This window comes from Taudactylus pleione, unplaced genomic scaffold, assembly GCF_031769625.1.
Source record: "Taudactylus pleione unplaced genomic scaffold, aTauple2 ptg000260l, whole genome shotgun sequence".
NCBI lineage: Eukaryota > Metazoa > Chordata > Amphibia > Anura > Myobatrachidae > Taudactylus > Taudactylus pleione.
In genome coordinates, this window is record NW_028284662.1 from 1,551,277 (window position 1) to 1,572,811 (window position 21,535).

The following is a 21,535-nucleotide window of genomic DNA, read 5'->3' on the forward strand; positions in this document are numbered from 1 at the left end:
TTCTGTGGATGTGAATCTAAAGCTCTGTCTGACTCTGAGTTGTGCATATGGGGAAGGGAACAGATCTCTTGCGCCTCTAGCGTGGGGCCGGTGCAAGTGTCGATACTAATGGTTGCGACGGTTGGCGAAGAAACAATGGGTGGCACAGCTTTCCTCTAGCAGACGCTCGGATCCCTGCATTAGCTCAATAGACTCTCTTATTAGCATAAGGTAGTAAATCTGGCTTTCATGACTACCTGCAAATACAGCCACTTTGTGTCGGACTCAGAATCAGGCTCTATATGACAGCATGTTATTCATACATCAGCGGACCTTGCATAAGCATCCTACGTATGGATGCATGTTTGCTGTTACTTGTTGATGTGCGCTTTGCTTTTATAATAAACTATTTCCATTTACAAATGTGCAGAACTGCTATTGAGGCAGAGGATACAGCGGATATGGAGATAGAAGGCAGGGGCAAATCTGATTATTGGAGGGGTGGCGCATGCTATACATATCATTTTTGTTTTCTCAATTTTTATTGCCCCCAGAACACCTGGTCGTGCTGAGGAAAAGGACCCCCACTTTCCACTACATCTGTGACATTATGAACTGGCATAAATAACAGGGACTGAGGCCATGTGTTATTTACCAGACAGTGACTGACACAATGGCTTTAGGCAGTGGAGAGCAGGTGTTGGAGGATTTCAGTCACCACCTATGATAGCACCAATGAATTAGGCAGCAAGTAAGAAGAATATACTTTTGTTGTCTCAGACTGTTTGTATTCAGCTGCTCATCACATGTACTGTAACAACACTAAATTGAAACAAAAAAGTGGCTAATGCATTTTGTTTTTGTAATTTTTTTCCTGTGGCTTTAATATGACTGTGTGTTAGAAACGCATGCTGCTATCTTATTTTTTGCTTGCAAGAGTGGATTCTTTATTTGCAGAAATATTTACCTAGTCAAAGCATGGTGAGGTCACTGGTATCCAGAATTCACTTGTAGGAGTTATTTGCATTAAGTAAATATAGCCAATACGTATGTGTATTATTACTGCTGAACCCCTGCCATTGGCTCTTATTATAAGGACAGTGTAATTTGTAAACTTAAGCTGGCCCTACACTGCATGTGCAAAGTGTGCTGTTAATTGACTGGTTTGAACAAATATCGCTCACAACCTAAAAACGTCTGAAAAAGGTCAGGATGCTTCTGTTCAGGGGCAGAACTATGGGAGACAATGGAGGCACCTGCCGCCGGGATCCTGCTCTGAAGGGGGCACCTCCTCCATTGTTCACAACATATTCACCCCAATTAGGGCTGTAACTATGTACCCAGATTGTACAGTCACGGCCGCCCAATACATGGCACCTCTTTCCGGCACCTGAGAAGCCATCATACACTAGTGGAGAACTCCATGTCAGACCATCAGTTGCTGCCTTCTTCTATCTATAGCCTGTCTGCATGCAAATTGCTCCATTACAGTGTTAGCGGCTGTGACGGGGGGGGGGGGGCACCAAAATATAACTTGCCTCCGGGCATCTGGGATGAACTTACGCCACTGCTTCTGTTTGATTATAAAACCTGTACGATCCACCCAATGGTCACATACCAGTCTCCAAACAGTGCATAGAGATCAAAGCTTCTAACAGACAGACAAGTGGCGATGTTGCCCCTAGCAATTAATCACATTCTGTGTATCATTTTCTAGAATGCAATAGAGAAATGATAGCTAGAATCTGATTGGTTGCTATGGGCAACATAACCACTTGTCTGTTTTAGAAGCTGTAGTAAATCTATCCCCACTTCCGTACATTGTGCAGTGTATGGAGACATTGCAATTATTGTGCAGTCACTCTTCTCCTCCTATGTGTACGCTGATCAGTTGCACTATCGTGCAATCTATGGCCAGCTTATATAGTCAGAATAACTTTGTTTACTGTATAAGTGGTGATCTGTAGACTATGCATACATGGATAATATGAACATGATGGTGAAAAGCTGGGTACACACTGAGCGATGTGTACCCAGCCGATATGTCGGGCCGACATATCGGATCACAGGTACACATCAAAACGAAGTAATGAGCGATGGAACGATACCTCGCTCATCCATCATTACTTGCAACTGGGCTTATGATTGGACGTGCAGCATGGCCGACCGGACGATGTTGCAAGCGGCCGCGGCAGCGCGCATATTGGCCGTACACACTGAGCGATGTGGCCGATATGTCCTGATTCGGCAGGAAACGACATATCGCATCGACATTGCTCCAATGTGTACCCAGCTAAAGACTAAACTGGGATCCCTCAGTAAAAATCATGTTCTTGCTATTTTGTAGCTTACCACATATATTATTGGTTTACTCAATATGAGAATACAATGTAACTGCTGTTTTTTGTGTATATTTGTGTTATATAATTTACTATTTGGTTTATAGCTCTCTTTCAACATTCTTAAATCCTGCTTAATATCCAGTTAATGATGATAATGCAGTTGTCTGCCGGTGTATAACATTTATTTAATGGACCCCATAACTAAATTCCCCATTCAGCATATTATTAACATTTATTTATATAGCACTAGCCTATTATGTTGCTCTTTACAATTGAGAATACAGTAATAAAACCAGATTGGGTGAGTGATAGAGAAATATAAGAGGACTATGTTTGCAAGCTTACAATATATAAGGAAAAAGGAATTTGATACTTGAGGATAAGTGCTGCATATAGAAAGTGCTTAGTGGCCTGTATGATCCAGTAAACCGCACTGTTGGAAGCAATTTTAGCCTGGAATCGGGGTTGTTTTAATATGTAAATTTAGTTTGAACTGTGTAGAGTAGAGGTAATTAGTTAGAGTAACTGTTTATGGAGGTTAGGTTGATGGTTCTGGAATTTGATAAGCTTGCCTGAAGAGATGAGTTTTGAGGGAATGATTGATGGTTTGGGGGCTACAGGAAAGTCTTGTTGTGCAAAGTAAGGCATTCCTCAGAGTAGTTGAAGCCTGTAAAAAATTGGTGATGTGAGCATGTAATGCAGATCTTGTGTAAAGTAGGTGGGGTATGTGTAGGGGGGGATGTGTATTGGGCATTTTGGGAGATGTTTTGGAGTGTAGTGTTCTTTATGGCCTTGTATATTCGTAATAGTAGGTTAGTTTATATTGGTTTCCATACAGCTAACCAGTGTAAGGACTGACGGAGCAGAGCAGCAGTAAAAGAACATTTTGCAAGGAAAGTCAGTCTAGTCACTGCTTCCAATATAGATTAGTAGGTGTGACAGTATTTTTGTTTGGGTGAAGACCAGTCCGGAAGCTGTTGCAATAGTCCATGTGGTATATAATCAGTGCATGCATGAAATGTCTTGTGGAATATGTGCGTATTCTGAAAATGTCTCTTGGATTTACTGTATGTAACAGGAATTGGAAACCGTTGGAATATTGAAACAAAGCACACGTCTGATTCAAGGATGACCCCTAGGCAGCAGGCTTGAGGGGTAGGCTTGATACCGGTAGTTACCTATCCGACATCTCTATCTATGTTGACAACATAACTAACTTCTGTTGACTATCGGTAAATATTATTGGCTTTGTTTCTGAAAGATTGAGTTTGAGGCAGCATGGGGACATCCAAGATGAAATGAGTCACTAATATGGGACATAACAGAGAGTGAGCAGCTCAGAAAGGATAAGTAAATTTGGGTATCGTCTGCGTAAAGTTTATACTGAAATCCAAGAGACTTGGTATAGATTAAGAAGAGCAGAGGTCCAAGGATTGTGGCTTCTGGAACTCCAAGCACAGCAGAGGTCGATCCAGTGAAACAAATGCGCGATTTGATAAGTGGGATGAGAACAGGATAGGACTGTGCCATGAAGAGATGTACTGTAGCTTTTGTATTAGAAGATAGTGGTCCATAGTATCAAATGCAGCAGAGATATCCATGAGAATTAGAAGTGAGCATGGCCTTTGATTTAGCAGTGATCAAATCATTGACCACCTTGGTCAGTGTAGTCTCAGTGGAGTGTCGGGAACAAAGGCCTGACTAAAGGGTAGGTTGTGCAAGTCAAGTAAATGTGTATGGCGAGTGTAGGCAAGCCTGCCAAGCAGCTTGGAGGGCCAAATGGAGCTTAGAGATGGGACAGTCATTTGAGAGAGCCTTTGGGCAAAATGTACTAAGCAGCGGTTTGACGGCGGTTTCTATTCTATTCTAAACCCTGGCGGTTTGGTGGTGGTTTCTATTCAGTTCTAAACCCCAGGGGTTTGGTGGTGGTTTTGCAGAAGTTTCTAAATGACAGCCCTGTTCTATTCTATTCTAAAATGTGTTTTGACTGTGATTTGGTGGCGGTTTTACTATCTGCAGATTTACTAAGGCCATAACCGCTGCAAAACTGCCATCAAAACACATTTTACAATAGAATAGAACAGGGCTGTCAGTTAGAAACCGCTGCAAAACCGCCACCAAACCCTCGGGGTTTAGAACAGAATAGAACCCGCCACCAAGCCACCGGGGTTTAGAATAGAGTAGAACCTGCCGTCAAACCGCCGCTTAGTAAATTTTGCCCTTTGACTCAATTCTATTTTTTATTTTTTACTGCATAGGGGTAATCACTGCATGCTTCAATAAGGATGGAAAGATACCAGTAGAAGAGAGAGAACAGAATTTAAGTAAGGGTTCGGTTGATTTGTGAGGAAATTGGATCAAAAGGAGAGGTAATATAAGCATAGAGTTGATACAGTACACCTTCACTTGTGGGATCAAATGATGTGAAGGTGCCAAATGGTTGAAAGAAGGCACTGTATAGGTTTCTAGATGGAGGAAGAAGATACCATTTAGTGTATGATATAACTTTTGTCCTTTTAAAGTTGGTTGAGAGATCTTGTACCTTGATGGTGTTTGGTGTAGATGGCTGTATGTCTTAGACAGTCATGAGAAGTACGGGATTTTGCATCAAAGGCTTATATCTGAGCATGCATGGGGCCGCTAGTTGCACAATGAAGTACCAAAGCCTGAATTCATTCATCAATTCCGCTCAGAAGAGCAAGACTGGCCCAGAACATCTGTCACTCCCCACCACTTTCACTTGCTCTGCCACCACATGCACACCTTTCCAATGATACAGCTCACAATATAAACTACAGTAGTTGAATGGGGTACAGTTGCCGCATCTTCCCTCCACCAGCTGCACCTCATGCAATTGCAGTAGTTGTAACTTTGGTTGTTTGCAGCGTTACCACTTGGGGTATGTATTAGAGCTTTTGAGATTTACTTTTCTCTCTGCTAAAAGTGAGAGCAAAGTACAAAGTTGTTGTTTTTTTTTTTTTTCTTTTAACCAGCTTTGTTTTCCAATGCTCTTATGCACAGGACGTTAATCTCAAATCCAACATTAACTATTTCTATGTATCAAAAAGTAAATAAGCGAAAAAAATTAAATGACAAAGCAACACGAATAGGTAAACTTTTTATTTTGTAATTAATGAGAGTGACTTGTCAAACCAAGTAAATTCCTCTCTCCGGTTACATTGTGCTTCCTTCTTTCTTTGATGTAAGTATTTGGTGTAGACTGCATATAGAAAAGTAAAGAGCAGTGTGGTGAGGTGAACCGTCTCCTTTGATATTCTAATTACAGAGATTTGTTACTTCCATCAATCTAAAAGCAAAACAAGAGTGATTTTTGCCTCAGGGGATTCGACAGTAACCAATTTATCATTTCAAAAAAACACAATTTATAAAGTTTCATAATAAAGCAAGATAAACATTTTAACAAACTCGATTCTTTAACTGATGTTTATTTTCTTTGGTTTGCAGTCATTTCAAGGAAGTCAAGGTCGAGCTTATCTATTCAATTCTGTGTAAGTATTACTTTTAAGAATACCAAGTAGGGAGCTATACATATGTTCTCTGAATATTTTGTACATTTCCATAGCACTGAATATAATTTTCCAAATCCATTTTTTTATTTATAGCTAAAACTGAAAACCAATGTTGTATAGGTGTTTGATTTGCAGCAAGTATGCGACCTAAGCATTTATCACTAAAAAGTGAGGTTATTCCTCTCTAAATTTGTGGCAGCTTGTTCTAAGCTCCCATTGTGTCTATTTTTAACTAGAAATTCCATTTTTCCTGCTTACCTGAGTGCTTTGGGGAATTGAGACACCCAGTGTAATATCCCATCCAACCCTGCAGACGTTTATCTTCAGCACACATGCCTCCTGGGCTTTTCCTGGAAAATATTCAGATATGCAATAGGAAAAAAACATTTGCAGATTTGTTGTGTTTATTTTTGGTTATTTTTCTGTAATAATTGTACTTATGTGTTTGTTACAGGGAAAGAGCTTGGCTGATTGCTTATTCATTGCATCTGTTTGGAGACTCTGGGCTTGTTCCCACTATCTGTTTTTGATAAATGCCTGAAAATCACATTAAAAATAAGATGATTGGCTTCTTGTGGCTTTGCTGGCATTATTGTATTCTAAATTGTTATTTCTCATGCATTTAACACAGGCTACTGGTAGAGTATTGTACAAATGCATGCAAAGCCACAACCTTTACATAAAAAATGCATCGCCATCACTAAAAAGCATCTAAAGCGCATATTCGTTTTCATGCATTTTGCTAATTTTCCGAGGGCAAATTGTGTGAACAAGCGCTCAGTATGAAACAGCTGGATTGGTGTGTACAATTGGATCTCCACAGTTACCTGTGGATGATACCAGACCATGCCAAGCAGGATTGGATTTAGATTCTTTGATCCAAAAGCCCATTGTTATATGTCTAATGGGCCTGTACCAGAGTTTGCACCAACACCCTTTGTAAATCAATTAATCCTGGTGACTAGTGTTGGCCCAAGTTGATGTGGTCACTGCAAAAAGCATTCCGAAGTCCAGATGGATAGTGAATAAAAAAAAAAAAGCACAACCTGTCCGGCCACTCCATTATCCTTTGACTAGGGCCCTCACAGCAAAATTTTGAACAGGACCAATCTCCACTTTGCATCCCCACACAACACCACTCTGTCCTGGGGCACAGGAGGGATTGGCAATAAACGGCCCTCCAGCTGTTGTTAAGATACAAATCCCAGCATGCCTTGCAATAGTTTTAGCATGGCCAAATAGCAAACATTTGGTAGGGCATGCTGGGATATGTAGTTCTACTACACCTGGGGGGGCCGCTTATTGCCCACCCCTATGACCTAAACAGTCACCTGGTCCGGAGTCATGTAAAATGTTCTAATTGTGAGCAGACTCGGTAAGTGGGCTAACACAATTTAGTTGTTTTGCATAGCTACATTTATTAGTGTAAGTATCTCCGCTCTTAAATGCTGTTATGCTGTAGTAGCCAGTGAATGCAGTAGGAGACATTACAGAGCAACTAAATACTTCTGTGTGTTGGGAATTTAGCAATTATGCAGCCTTCAATGTGCAGGAAAAATTTGCAAAAAATTCCCTAGACTAGAATATATGGGCACACAAAATGCCCCATATGCCGCTATCTTGGTGTCCTGATTCTCATCCAGACCACTTCAGAGACTTGCAGCAACGGTTTATGCTGCCATGGCTACTGTCAACTGTTCCTAGCTACTCCCACTGAGCAGCTGCACTCTCAGCAATGAAATGGTTTCACCAATGAGAAAGTGAAGGATATGAGAGGTGGGACTGTGTGGTGCTGCCGTCCATCTCCCCATTCACACTGTGGGGTATATTTACTAAAGTGAGAGTTTTTAAAAATGGAGATGTTGCCCATAGCAAACAATCAGATTCTACTTAACATTTAACTAGTACCTTCTAGAAGATAATAGCTAGAATCTGATTGGTTGCTATGGGCAACATCCCCATTTCAGAGACATATACCCCTATGTCTCTGTGGGCACTACACGACACCCCCACACATCTGTTCAGAGAGCGCATCTGGGAAAAAAGAGCCGCCCAAAGACACAAAAAGCAAGTTCCAAAGAACTATGGGCTTGATTCAGAGCCGCTTGCAAGCGGCTCGATGTTTGGCCACTGCGCATGCGCCGCGTCTGGCGTGCGCATGAGCGAGCCCCTCCAAGCGACTGAAGTTCAGTCGCTACTGGGCTCGCTACAAGACGGGGCGGCTGTCGATGGTGAGTGACAGCTCGCCCCGTTTTGTAGGCAGGCAGGGGGGTTGGCTCCACAAACGCAACGATAGGAACGCCTGGCGTTTGTGGGAGGACCCACTAGTGATGTCAGTAGTGGACTCCCTGCTCTATTAGAGCAGGGAGTCCACTCGGGCTTGCGGCAGCCGAGACCCTACCCCAGGGTCTCGTCGCAAGCCCGATGGTCGCGATAATTGTGACGGTCTCCAGCCCGCTCGCACAAGCTGTGGGTGGACACCCACAGCTTTGCGCGTGGCCTGGAGACAAAAAAAGAAAACAGACCCAGCGAGCGGGTCTGAATCAGGGCCTATGCTTTTGATACATTGATATTTGATGTCTAGCCCTAATCTGCTCAGCATTTGTTACCTAAAAGTAACAGCAAGCAGTATTTTCCTTGCAAGAAAAAAAAAATTGTAATATGCAAGTTGCTCTTTTTTTTTTCTTTTTTTTTATTGTGGTCCTAACTCTGGATAAGTCCTACAATATCCACACTAAAGGTGCATACACACGGTCAGATATGTCAGATGAACGACTGAACAATTTGCGATTGAACGATTTTTGACTGCATTAAAATGAATGGAAATCGTCCAAAACTGACTGCAAACACATCAGATGTCAGATATTATCTGACAAACGGGAACGCGCATCGTTCATCGTTAGCACATGTCTGACCGTGTGTATGCACCATAAGGGCCTGATTCAGCAACGTACACAATTACATACGCATATCCATCGATTGTTAAACACTGTATATGCACCGCACTGTGTCTGCACTGCGATTATGGATGCACTGAGGAATCCATTGCAGAGTGAGTGACAGACTGAGTGTTTTGGGGGTGGTGATGGGGGAGTGGCTGGAAAAACACAGGCGTGCCTGTCCGTTTGAACACCGTTTCCTGGGAGTGCATAAATTAGCCACTTTGTTTGTACACACAACTGGTCAGACCTGGTGTAAATGTTATGACCGGCCTATGTGCGTCGATGGTACCGATGTATACGCAGGAGTGTGAGGTAGTTCGCATGTGAAAAAGTAGCAGTGGACGTCTCTATGCCGGATGAGCTATGGCAGGCATTGGCATACATTCGCAGCTTTGTACGCAATAGCGATCCTTACTGAATCAGGCCCTAACTCAGCAGTGCACGCTAGTGCACTGCTGAACGCAGATTCCCGATGGTCACATGCATGGTACGGGTCCTGCGTGAATGACATTCTGATGCCGTTTAGGGACGGGGCGGCGATGGCCTCTGTTTCCCGAAACAGACGTGTCGCCGCTGTTGGAGGGGGAGGGAAGAGACCAGGATCTCCATCGGGTGACTGAGATTTCCTGGCCTCTTTCTTTCATCTGCGGCAGCCGGCTTGCATGACCCCATGGGTCACTTAGTCTGCCTTTGTTCCCGCAGATTATCCGATGCTGCATTGGACAACGCAGCTCGGATGAGTAATGCAGCAGGAGCATTACCATTTGTATAAGGACGGAATTGCAAAGCTGCTTGCATGCAGCTTTGCAATTCAGTTCAGTACTGAATCAGGGCCTAAGATTATGCCACACTGGGGTTAGTAGTATAGCTATCAAGTTTGTTTACCTAAACATGTATGTGCTTAGATCAGCCTGCCAATAAACAGAGTGTATTTATGAGATTGTATTTAAATGTTGGCAGATACGGTTTATGTATAATTCTGTGTGTGCTAACATTCATGATTGAAAATTCTGGACAAAATGTACAATCTGAACAGACCACGTTCATTCCTGGTGATGTCACACCCAGATCCCAGCAAGCCACTCTCATTTTGGCTGCTGAAATTAGGGACTGACTTGCAAAAATTGGTTTTGTTGACAGGAATGCATTCAGTGCTAAAATCTTCCCATCCTTATAACCTACATTTTTCTTTCAGGGCATTATACAGCGCTTGTATTGTTTGTTCTTTTTTTTTTTTTTTTTTAAATAATTATTCTTGTCTCAACAGTGTTAATGTTGGTTGTGGGCCAGCAGAAGAGCGCGTGTTACTTACAGGACTACACGCAGTAGCAGACATTTACTGTGAAAATTGCAAAACAACATTGGGCTGGAAATATGTAAGTATGTAATACGTTGCATGACATCAGCTATTACTATATATTTTTTATTTATTTGCTCTTATTTATACCACCCGAGGGAACATATAGAGATTTACAGAACACAAAGAAATCAAATAACAGTAGAAAGTACATAATGAATATACATTGTCAAAGTGAGAAGGACCCAGTGTGTGTTTTTTTATATATATATATATCATTGAGAGCTACAAAGTATCAGGAAAAACAGAGTGGTTATATGAATACCAGGGAGCCAATGTTCAGAGGCAGGCTGGACTGGGGGGTAGGGTGCCATATCCAAGGCCGCTCTGTGATATAACTAGTGTAATTCAACCCAGCAGGGGCTAACAGAAAATGGCTACACCCATAGCAGGCTACAAAAGATGGCCACTGTTAATGCCATTACACATGCCCGGCGGGACGCCACAGTTCCCAGCATACCTTCCTATTGATTGGATTTTTGCCATTAAATCTATATAATGTTATCAGAACTAATGATGAAGCAGTAAGGAAGGGACTTGTTCTTGAAAGTGCATCTGTTTTTAAAGACAAATCACAAATTACATTTTGATATTCAAATATGCTGGATGTACATCATATGACACACTCTGATGTACGATTTATTTAGCGAATGGTAACATCTCTTTGTTTGGTGTTTTAAATATGCCAAATGTGCATATGTATATGTGCTTTATATACAATTTCAATGTACCCATTATAATATCATTATTTACATGAATGGAAAAACATTAAAGAAATCACGAAAACTACATAGAGTTGAATGTGCCACACAATAAAGCCTACCAGTGGCCAATTCCAATATATTGATGGTACAGCCAAGGTGGATATAGATTGTTTTACCAGTCCATGATAGGTCTCCTCAGGCTATATGCAAGATATCCTCGTAGCAGCTGTTGTATTCCTGGAGTCCCGGGCTGGATATCATCGTTTTCAACACCAAGGTATAAGTGGATTAAAGTGCAGTGCAGGGTTCAATGTCCAATCCTGGTAAATAGTTCAAGGTAAAAGTCATGGCTTAACGCGTTTCGCTGAGCACGTTCAGCTTCTTCAGAAGCAAATATACTTGGGACTCATATTTGGGACTCCATCCTGGGTTTATATACCTTTTAATGCTGCTAAATTATTTGCTTATGTTCATATTGAGACTATCAGTATGATGTAATATATATATATATATATATATATATATATATATATAATGTGTGTGTGTGTGTGTATACAGAGACGACCCGGGACTCACCAGTCCATAAACTTCAACAGGCTCCGGTGCCCTCCTAAGGGGTATTTCTCCCCCACAGATAATCCACAGTGTAAAGAGGCGGCACTCAGAGGCTTCAGTATAAAGTGAAAAAAGACCCACTTCAGGGTTACTTTATTGTGACATACAGGTCGACGTTTCGGGGACCATATCCCCTTTTGCAAGACAACATGTATATTTGTGTGTGTGTGTATATATATATATATATACACACCCCCCCCCCCCCCCCCGAAAACCCCACACAAAGACACCACTCACACATACACATAAACAGTATACACACACTAACACATATATACACATTAACACATACATACACTGTATGCACAGCAACACACATGCACAATATCACATACATACACACACTAAAACAGTACACTTGTACATGAAGCAGCAGCACTGCAGGTTGCAAAAGGACTTGGCCGCCACCTCCTCAATTCATTAGGCTCCGCCCCCCGTGATTAATGACGCGATTTGCGTGGATATGGGGGCGGGGCTTGCCATATTGGCTCCACCCCCAGTGCGGCCAGCTGAGGCATCGGTGGGGATCGGAGGGATTTAATCACAGTAAAGCTGTCCCTCTCTCTCCATTAGACAGCTGTTGCAGCAGCACTGATTGTGCTGCTGCATTCAGTCTGTCGAATAGCGCGGCCTGGACACCTGTTCTCAGCAGGGTCAAATCGACCCTGTGGGGGGGGCCCTGTGTGTGTGGTACCCCAGGGATGACCGCCCCTATCGCCCCCCCCCCCCCTTAATCCGGCCCTGTCAGCAATCACTGTTTATACATACACATTAGTACCACTTCTGTATTATAATGTTAAATTCTGTAATCTGTAAATGGGTCAGTATTATTGGTTTGTATTGTACAAACAAAAATAGTGTTTGAAATCCCTAATGAGCCTACTAGTGACGAAGGTTGATCCTTCTCAGTTGTAGTCAAATGCTTTAATCTGATGCACTCTGTAGTCCACATTAACAGTCTTGACCCAATTAATTCTAAGGAGTTAATGTAAAAAAAAGACTTATGTTGCCCTGGATTTATTTCGTATATGTGTATAGTTCTATGTAGCAATATAAATTCTATGTATGTTTACTTGTTTTTAGCTGCTGTTTACTGTGCAGGTACATCAGGAATTGCAAGTGGCATCTAGGGTAATTAGGGCAGTATTAGAATAAATGCAATAGACTGGTGAGTTTTGTAGAGCATACACTGGGTCAAACTTGATTTAAGGGTATTATAACATTAAATTACATTTTGCTGAATTTCTTAATGTTTTATTATATAATTTATGCAATTTCATTATCATTTTAAAATTAATTACCTGGATATGAGTGACTAAAATTTGTTGGTGCACTCTAAAATTACGAAGCAAGGGCATTTTATGATTGTTATGGTCCTGTGTGCAACAATATAGCTTACCCCCGCTCTGTCTTGTATGCGATCTCTGCACATAGAGGGTGCTAACGCTAGCCCTACGTGTGCTGGGGGATGTTATGGGAAATGACTTACATGGAAGGACAGGAACAGAGGGCATGGTGAGGGGAGAAGCAAAGGGGAAGAGGGGGAGGAACCGAAGGGGTGCCGCCAGATGGACCACCAGGGAGGATTGGATCAGCCACCTGCCTTTATTGGCTGTGAACCTTGCTCCAAGCTGAGCCACTGTGAGCTGTGCCTGTCAGGTCATTGGACTGATTTCTGCTGTCAGTCTTCCCCCAAGTTATGTACCTCAGCCTGGCTGTTTAACTCTTGAAGCAGGGGGCTTGGACCGTGGGCACTATACTTCCTGCACCGATGGTTGATACATAATGAACATTGGGTCCAGTTACATTAATTAGTCATAGGTATGGATTACTATATAGTGTATATAAGGTACCTAATAATATTAATAATTCTGAATTGTCCTCATAACTGACAGAATTTATCATGGCATGCACTTGATTGGCTGGTAGTGTCTCTATCCTAAATAAGGGTTTCCATTATGTCCACAGTTTTGTGTATGTGACAGGTTCTCTGAATGTCTCTTCTTGCCCATTTCCCTCTATAGGTATGGCATGTATATTGAATACAAAATAATATAACCTCCTTTCATTGAATTTTTTTAACTGAATCCACTACTATGATTTATTTGTGGCTTTATTAAAGTTTGAGTTACAGAAATTTGGTTTTATACTGAAGATAACAATTAAATGTAACCTGATACTCACTATGTGATCATGAAGAGACATGTGTAACCAGAACTTACATGTGTGTGTGTGGATCTTTCTTTGGCCCCTTAATTAATTTAAAAAAGAGCAGGCAGGTTGGCTCTGCCATGCTCCCAACCGCAGGTGCTGACTAAAGTGGGTATGGTCAGGGGCGTAGGAACCCGGGGGGGGATTCTGTTGGGTGGGCAAGGACTGTGTTTTGCCCCCACCATGAACTTCTACACCAAAGCGAATGAAATGAAAATGGGAATGAAACGATAATAGCTTTATTTGAACTCGCCAACTGTTGTCGTTTCTGTTAACTTCATTTTTGGTAATCTTCATGTTTGTTCTACGCACATTTTCTTCTTTCGAACGTTTTTTTTTAGAAGCCCTATTCATTTTGCTATCACAATTTGCAGTAAGCCTAAGCAGACACACAAGACCGGGAAGCTGCACTTCCCATTGACTGTTCTTGTAAGTTATACGTCAATAGAACTGAGAGAACGAATGATTGCGGCCTGCAGACTGTTTAGCAGCAGTCTCCTTGTCTCCAGATCGTAGCACATACCAGATATTATAGCCCATACCATAACCAGTGAGGCAGTGACTATAGACTTAAAAATACTCCCAATCAAATGAAATTATGCTGTCAATTAAATCTGGATAAAACAAGGTTAATGACTATAAAAAATTTTAATATTTAAGATGATATCTTTCTAACAGCTATTGTACTAATTGGTAGTTAATATTAATAATAATATTTAATGTATGAATAAATTTTTATAGTAAAATAAATAATGAAACTAGGGTTGGCCAGCCCCAGAAACACTGACGAAAATTAACATTGGATTGGGAGTCTGTGTATATCTACAGTCACTGTTACAACTGCCGTAAAACGAGATACCAAACGCAAGCAAAAGAGGCTCCAGGCCCTATAGTAGTCTTTGGCCTTTTGCCAATAACCCCCCCCACTTCCCATATTAAAATTTTTGTTCCGACACCACTGGGTATGTGTCATTGGAACCAATGGGTTCCAAACTGTTTTGATTGCTTTTAAAGAAAATAACACACTGGTGGTTTATTGCCAGTGGATAAGGGTCTTTTGTTGATCAGAAGGAAAAGGCATGACACATTGGATTCAAGCACGATTGCTTCCTGAGCTTTATTGCGATACTAAGACCAAGGGTACCATCCATGGACATCTATCATTCTTTAGGAGCAATGATGTGCGGTCAAGTAAGGCAGAGCCCTTCCTGTCATACTTGGGTATACTACAGAGTTTTGACTATTTAAAAATTATAAGAGAAATTTAAAGAAAATATTATAAATATCTTCTTTATTATTATAATCATTTGTATGGTCAAAACTCTGGTGTAAAAAGTGTATGGGAGGTGAGGCACTGCCTCCCCTGTCTAACTTTGCTGTACATCCCTGATCAAAATGCACCAATTTTCCAGCACTATGCACCTTTGTATAATGCCTACATGAACCCTCAGGTTCATAAGTGTGTGTAGATCTGGCTCTGATACTAGCCAGTGCCTCCCCAGCCATTTACCTCACGTCACTGCTTAGGAGGAAATATCGTAAAATACATGAAACATTGGATTTAACTACAATTACTAACTGTACTTTGGTGGAGACAGACAGTCTAGATAAAATGTACATTATATTTGGTCTATGCTCCATATTTTTAACACTGCATTTCTCTGTTTACACTAGGAACATGCTTTTGAAAGCAGCCAGAAGTATAAAGAAGGAAAATACATCATTGAATTAGCTCACATGATCAAGGATAATGGCTGGGATTGAAAGATGAGAAATCAGCAAAGAACATCCAACTGACCGTGTTATCCTTGGAATGAGCGAGTAACTGAGTGCTTGGTTTCATATGATTCAGAGGCTGTGCCGCATGGAGCATCCTCTCACCCTTAATCCATCATTCTTGGTGAATGGCCTCTAAATTTCTGACACTCTGTCTCTTTGCTTTGTATCCCTTTTGTGAGTTGCCCTTGGCCTCATGCTCTTTTGTAGAGTTGGCTAAAGAAAAGCATCAGGAGCCTCATAGCCCAGTCACTTCTTTTACTGTTAGAGTTGATTTTAAAGCTGTGTGTAACGAGTGTAAAGAAAGTGGCGCACTGGGGGCCATGTTGTAGGGCAAGAAGGAGGTGTCGTCAATGAATAGAGGGAGGAACATATGATGATGATGATGATGTCCTGCAATTTAAAGTTTGAAATGTTTCCTACCAGAGAAATACCTCACTGCTTTCTTTTTGGAGAATGTCTGGGATTAACCTGAGCAAAGTAGCTTAGAAGTTTATACCAAGAACAAACCAAATAATGGTGGTAAAAGTGATGAAGCTGGACCATCCCCCCTTATTAGCCAGGCTGTGGAACTTCTTTTCCCAAATATCACTTGCTATATTAAAATGAAAGTAGTCATGACGTTCATGACTATATGTCCCTTGACATGTCTACCTAAAGAAACAGGGTTTTGTCAGGAATAATATCTATATTATATTATTGGTTTCCCATTGAATCGTACACATAATAGCAAATGTATAGATCTCTTGAAAGTCCTGAGTACATTTGCTTTGTATTATATGCTGGCACTGTTGCAGAACGCTGGACCAGAGCCCTGGATATCCTATGAGTTGATCACTAACCACAGTGGCAGCACTTCTTATGGGTGTAGCTGTGAGTGAGACAGGAGGACATACAGTGACATCACTATATGTACATGTGTTATAGTAGTATAAACTAGGAGAAGATTTGGTGCCATTGATTTAATACATCATTAGTGGAGTTTTCTGAACAAAATGAGGAAACCGTACTATGCACATATCACATGAAAGGAATCCTTGTGAAAGAAAAATTCCCCCATAAGGCAAATATAGGATGGTTAATCTCTTTTATGTTCCACAGCATTTTCAGAATGGCTAGTTATGATTAGACGTATGACAAGCTTCATTGATTTTTTTTTTTTTTTGTCTATGTGTTTGCTATGAGATTGATCTTTTAAGGCCAGAATGGAACAGCAAGATGATCTGGACTAGGGAGATATTTTTAGGAGATCCAATGCCTCTAAAAATTATCTCCACAAATAGGAGAGGTTGAGGGAAGCACAGTGTTGGGACAATCAATGCTGTGTATACACGCTGCCTTCGCGTTTCCCATTCTCATGTTAAATTGCTGTGTAGCTTTGGAGTGAATGAGGTCATTATAAACTGTCCATGCAATTGTTTCCTGCTGGCAATTTAAAATTACATCCCCAAAAAGAAAGCCTTTATGGCAATTTCCCTGGTCCCATTTATAAGTTGTTTTTTCCGTCTAGTAATATTTTTTTAACCTATTGATTGCAAGTTAATTTTTCTATTTTAAGTTAGATTTACAGGTACTTCAAAATAGAAAGTACGCTTAAAAGACAAACCAAAGTGTTCATATTTAATTTTGTTAAAGCACTAGCAGTCTGTGTAACAGACAAGAACTCATTTAGAAAGTGCTTTTCATTGCTTACTTCTGTAGCATAGTATTTACATCTTTACACCTAAATGTAGATACATTAGTGCAGAATGTATACATGTCAGTGTTTGATTCATCTTGAGCTTTAATATAACGCCATATCCCTCTAGTATTTCTCACTAATATAGTGCTATATATACACCATATTAAGAGCATATATGGTATATGTGTGTGTGTGTGTGTATATATATATCAGCATATATGGTGTGTATATATAGCACTATTTTAGTGCTGATGGTTTTGTTATGCAATATTTTCATAAATACCAGATGTCATGCAAGCAACCCATCAAAAGTCATACAAGAGTTCTGACAAATCATTACAATACATTCATATACAATAGATGCTGACCATCTTGTATTATATGGCATGTTGTAGAACTTGCATGTCTTGACAAATCACAAATTCATTTAGACAATAAAATAATTTCAGTAGTCCGAGGCTAATTAGAATAATAATTGGATGTCAGAAAATATAACAAAGTTTTCTTAACCTATTTCCACTAGACATTGTGTATTTGTGATTGCCACATTTTGGTCAATTTAGAAGTTCTGAGATTTACAACAAGTGTTCTAGTTACAAGTAGTTTTTGGGAATGCCAAAGTGGTTGCTTGGAACAGTGTTGAATGGACTGTTTACTAGGAGATCATTTTCAGTAGTGTCAAACTCTTTGTTAATTGTCAGAAAGATTGCCACTTGTGGGATGTATTATTAGTTACAAACGAAGATCAGAAAATCTAAAATACAGAATAAATCTTACCTTAATTTCCAATGCAGAATTGTATATTCTATTACATAGTGTGGTGTTCCATAGTACCCAGCCCCGTTCATCACAAATGGTAAAGAACACATACCATCCTTATTATTTAAAAAAAAAAAAAAAAGAAGCTGATAATGATCTGATAGATCTAAGATGACAAATTATTTGTTGTTAATGGCATCATTGGCTCCAATGTGTGTGGTGTACAGGGCATTTCTGTTACCTTAAAGAATATAAGACCAGCTTTTTGCCCCTGCCCATCGTTACTCTCCATTGTAAAGAGAGAATTAAGAAAAAAAAAAAAAAAATTGGACAACTTTTAACTAACACAATTTGAAGCTGCTTACTGTAACATAATTTGTCTAGTTACGAATCTGGGACAGTAAGATAGAATATAGATCACCTGGCACAAATGCAGTGTGAATTCAGAACTAAATGTTAGATATAGTCTATAAGCACAGTCATGTTTACATCATTTTGTACTTAAATCAAGATGCACATTTTTCTTTGCTATATATATGCTAATAGAAACCTGCTACAAACTGCATACCTGTAGCCTATTTTTTTTAGTTTCCCGGGGAGAGGGCAATGAAAATGTAAAATTACTGGTTTAAAAATAATTACTACAAAATGTATTCTTAACTTTGTAGTGCAACTGTCAAAATGTGTCACCATTCTATTCCGGTTGGGTATGGGTTGCCAACATTCAGAATCCCGACGCCGGCATCCCCACTAGGTTAGAATGCCGACAGCTACTGGTAAGTACCCTAAACCTAACCCACCCTCCCCACAACCTAAACCTAACCCTCCTCCCCACAGTCTAACCCGAAGTCTCTCCCAATGCCCTACCCTAAACCAAACCCCAATACTTACTGTCGGGATTCTGACTGGTGTAACTACATCCCTTGTATTCTTCCTCAACAAAGTGCAATCTATTAAAGCATTTGAAACATCATAATGACAGCCATGTTTTTAGTGCTTTTGTTTTAAAGTGGACTAGTGGCCTACATTCAGTGGCTGCTGCCATTTTGTGCTTAGTCATACAAGCTATCATAGGTTAAATGAATATTGGTTAAGTGATGATCCTAGTGAATTCATATTTGTATTGATTCAGCCCACAAAATATCTCCATCCTACGTATGCAGACGACATGTACACTTATTTGAGAGATGAATTGTCTCAATCACTATAAACATATCTGAAAATGCAGTAAGCAAAAAGAAAACAAAGAATAATTCTCCAGTAGCTCCTCTCTTTACAAAATGTTTTATTTAAGACAACTTTTTGAAAATATTCCTCTACATTTTGCTTCATTTACAAAGCTACAGTGATAAACAGGTTGTACATGTGCCAAGCACATGTGAATTCTGTAGAAATCTATGGAATCTGCATGTTCTCTGCTTTCAGAGGCAAACTGACCAGAACTGCGTTACTTTACATTGTAACATTCTTCTATGTCACACACATTCATTTAAGAACCACACAGTTAATGTTTCCATGTTTGCCTTTCTCTCATGAGGATGGGTGTCTAGGCTGCATCAAACTCTGCTGGACTCATACACGATAGCATATCCCTAATACTAATCTTGCCACACTTATATAGCTGTCTCATCTCAGTTCTTCCCATTGGGTTTTAGAACAAAATTAGAATTTAATATCCATGCCAGTTGACCTGGTTTTAACAATCAGGAGGACATAAGGGGGTCAGATTTGTCACGTCATACAGATGGCTACACAAAGACATTTCCAATACCATAGGGGCTTATTTAATACCTGCAAGATGCAGCCACAAGCGCCATTCCGAATCTGCCCGTATTTTTAAAGTGTCAGTCATTTAAAAGGCAAAACCAACCTGGTTTTGCCTTTTAAATGATTGTTGCTTTAAGAATACAGGCAGACTTACCAGCATCACGCCCGTACCTACATCTCGCATGTTTTTACATGAGCCCCATAGCCTTTTTGTGGTATCTTCTTAAAGGCTCAAGGAACTTGCTTAAGTTGCCTGGTGACTTATTCAAACCTGATGAGTTCTAAATGGTTGCGGAAAACTAGAATTTAGTCATGTTTGATATTTTCCATAATTACAAATTATTCATTAATTTATAATATGCTCATATCACTGTTTTCCTGTTTGCATTGTAATGATATTGTAATATTGGACATGACTATGTTGTATAACCATGCAATACAGCACTATGCTATTAAGCAATAACATAGCACTTGGTTGCATGCTGAAGGGCTGAAGCTTAATATGACATCCAGTAGCTTAACAGTGTTTCTGAATAGTTATCGCCAAAATTCAACAACTGACTTTCGCTTATACTGTTAGATGAGTAATTGCTCATTAGTTGTTAAAAGAGGTCTGATTTGTAATGCTTAAGCTGTGAATCCGTTAATAGTGAATAGACCCAAACACAAATATCCTAAAAAGCATCCATTGAGAAGCAATACAATTCATACAGTACGAAGTGGCTTCAAGGAAAATGAGGCCTCTTTCATTCATTAGAAAGGACTGTAAGAGCTTAATGTATGAGACTTTCCAAGGTACCAATCTCCTGCCTTCAGGAGTACTTGGCATATGTGTGTAGAAGTGCTAGACATATGAAAGAACAATGATATCCTCTCACCCCTGTGGTTTTCCTATTGTTAGGAGGCTAAAACCTAGCACTGCCATTGGCACAAGTACATTCACCTCCTTGCATAGGCAGTGTAAAAGGAAGGCTGAAAGTCATGCCTAGTTCTTTTACATTGTTACCAGCTGAAATTAGTACTTTTATCTTCCCATATAACGTTTTGAGTTTGACCAGATATGCTGTATTCATCACTTTTGGGGCTTAAGGAGTGATAATTGTACTGAAACTTAAGCTGCATACACACTTAACGATATGCTCCATATATGGGTGATGACAGACATCGTTAATGATCCGCGGGAGCGCGCATCGTTAACAATGTCTTGCATACTTACTGGACGGTATTGAACGCAATGAACGATATCATTATCGTTCATATCATCCAACTTATCGTCTAGTGTGTATGTGGCATAAGAGCACATGTAAGGAACATGGACCACTAACCATTTTTTCCCATCAGTTGTTGTTCATCTGGTTTCCTATAAAGTCCATGTTTATGTACTGTCTGTTTTAATACTGAAATCAGTTCCTATGTCAGTCTATGTTGGACCCAAGTATAAAACATTTTAGGGAGAATCCTAAAATATACATAGTACAGCTGAGAGTTCGGATCTCTCAGCTGTAAGGAATTTCTGTAGATTTAAACTAGAGATGAACGGGTTCGGATTAGTTCGGATTTTCACGCCAAGTTCGGATTTTTCCCGCAAAAAACGGGACTCAGAAAGAGGCAAAACGTCATTTTTCATGGACAAACATAATCATTCCTAGACAAAAGTCCAGCAATGATGATGTTTGTCCATGAGAAATTACGTTGTGCCTCTTTCTGAGTCACGTTTTTTTGCGGGAAAAATCAGAACTTGGTGTGGAAATCCGAACTAATCCGAACCCGCTCATCTCTAATTTAAACTAGTTTTTGATGCACGCCATAATATATAGTTAGGAGGTCATTGTAGAGTTTCCCTATTGACAATTCTAGTATTACAAAGTATAA

General features: G+C 40.2%; 1 protein-coding gene across 1 annotated transcript in view; it reads left to right on the top strand.

The window, feature by feature from the left end:
• The window catches only part of LOC148514722 (protein yippee-like 2), a 109,478-nt gene extending 88,246 nt beyond the window's left edge, over window positions 1–21,232 (top strand). Inside the window, exons 3-5 of the mRNA XM_088481035.1 lie at window positions 5,787–5,830; window positions 10,061–10,169; window positions 15,355–21,232. Of these exons, the coding sequence (XP_088337161.1) occupies window positions 5,787–5,830; window positions 10,061–10,169; window positions 15,355–15,444 (243 nt within the window). The 3' untranslated portion in view covers window positions 15,445–21,232. The remainder of the gene's footprint in view (window positions 1–5,786; window positions 5,831–10,060; window positions 10,170–15,354) is intronic.
• Window positions 21,233–21,535: the final 303 nt, after the last annotated feature.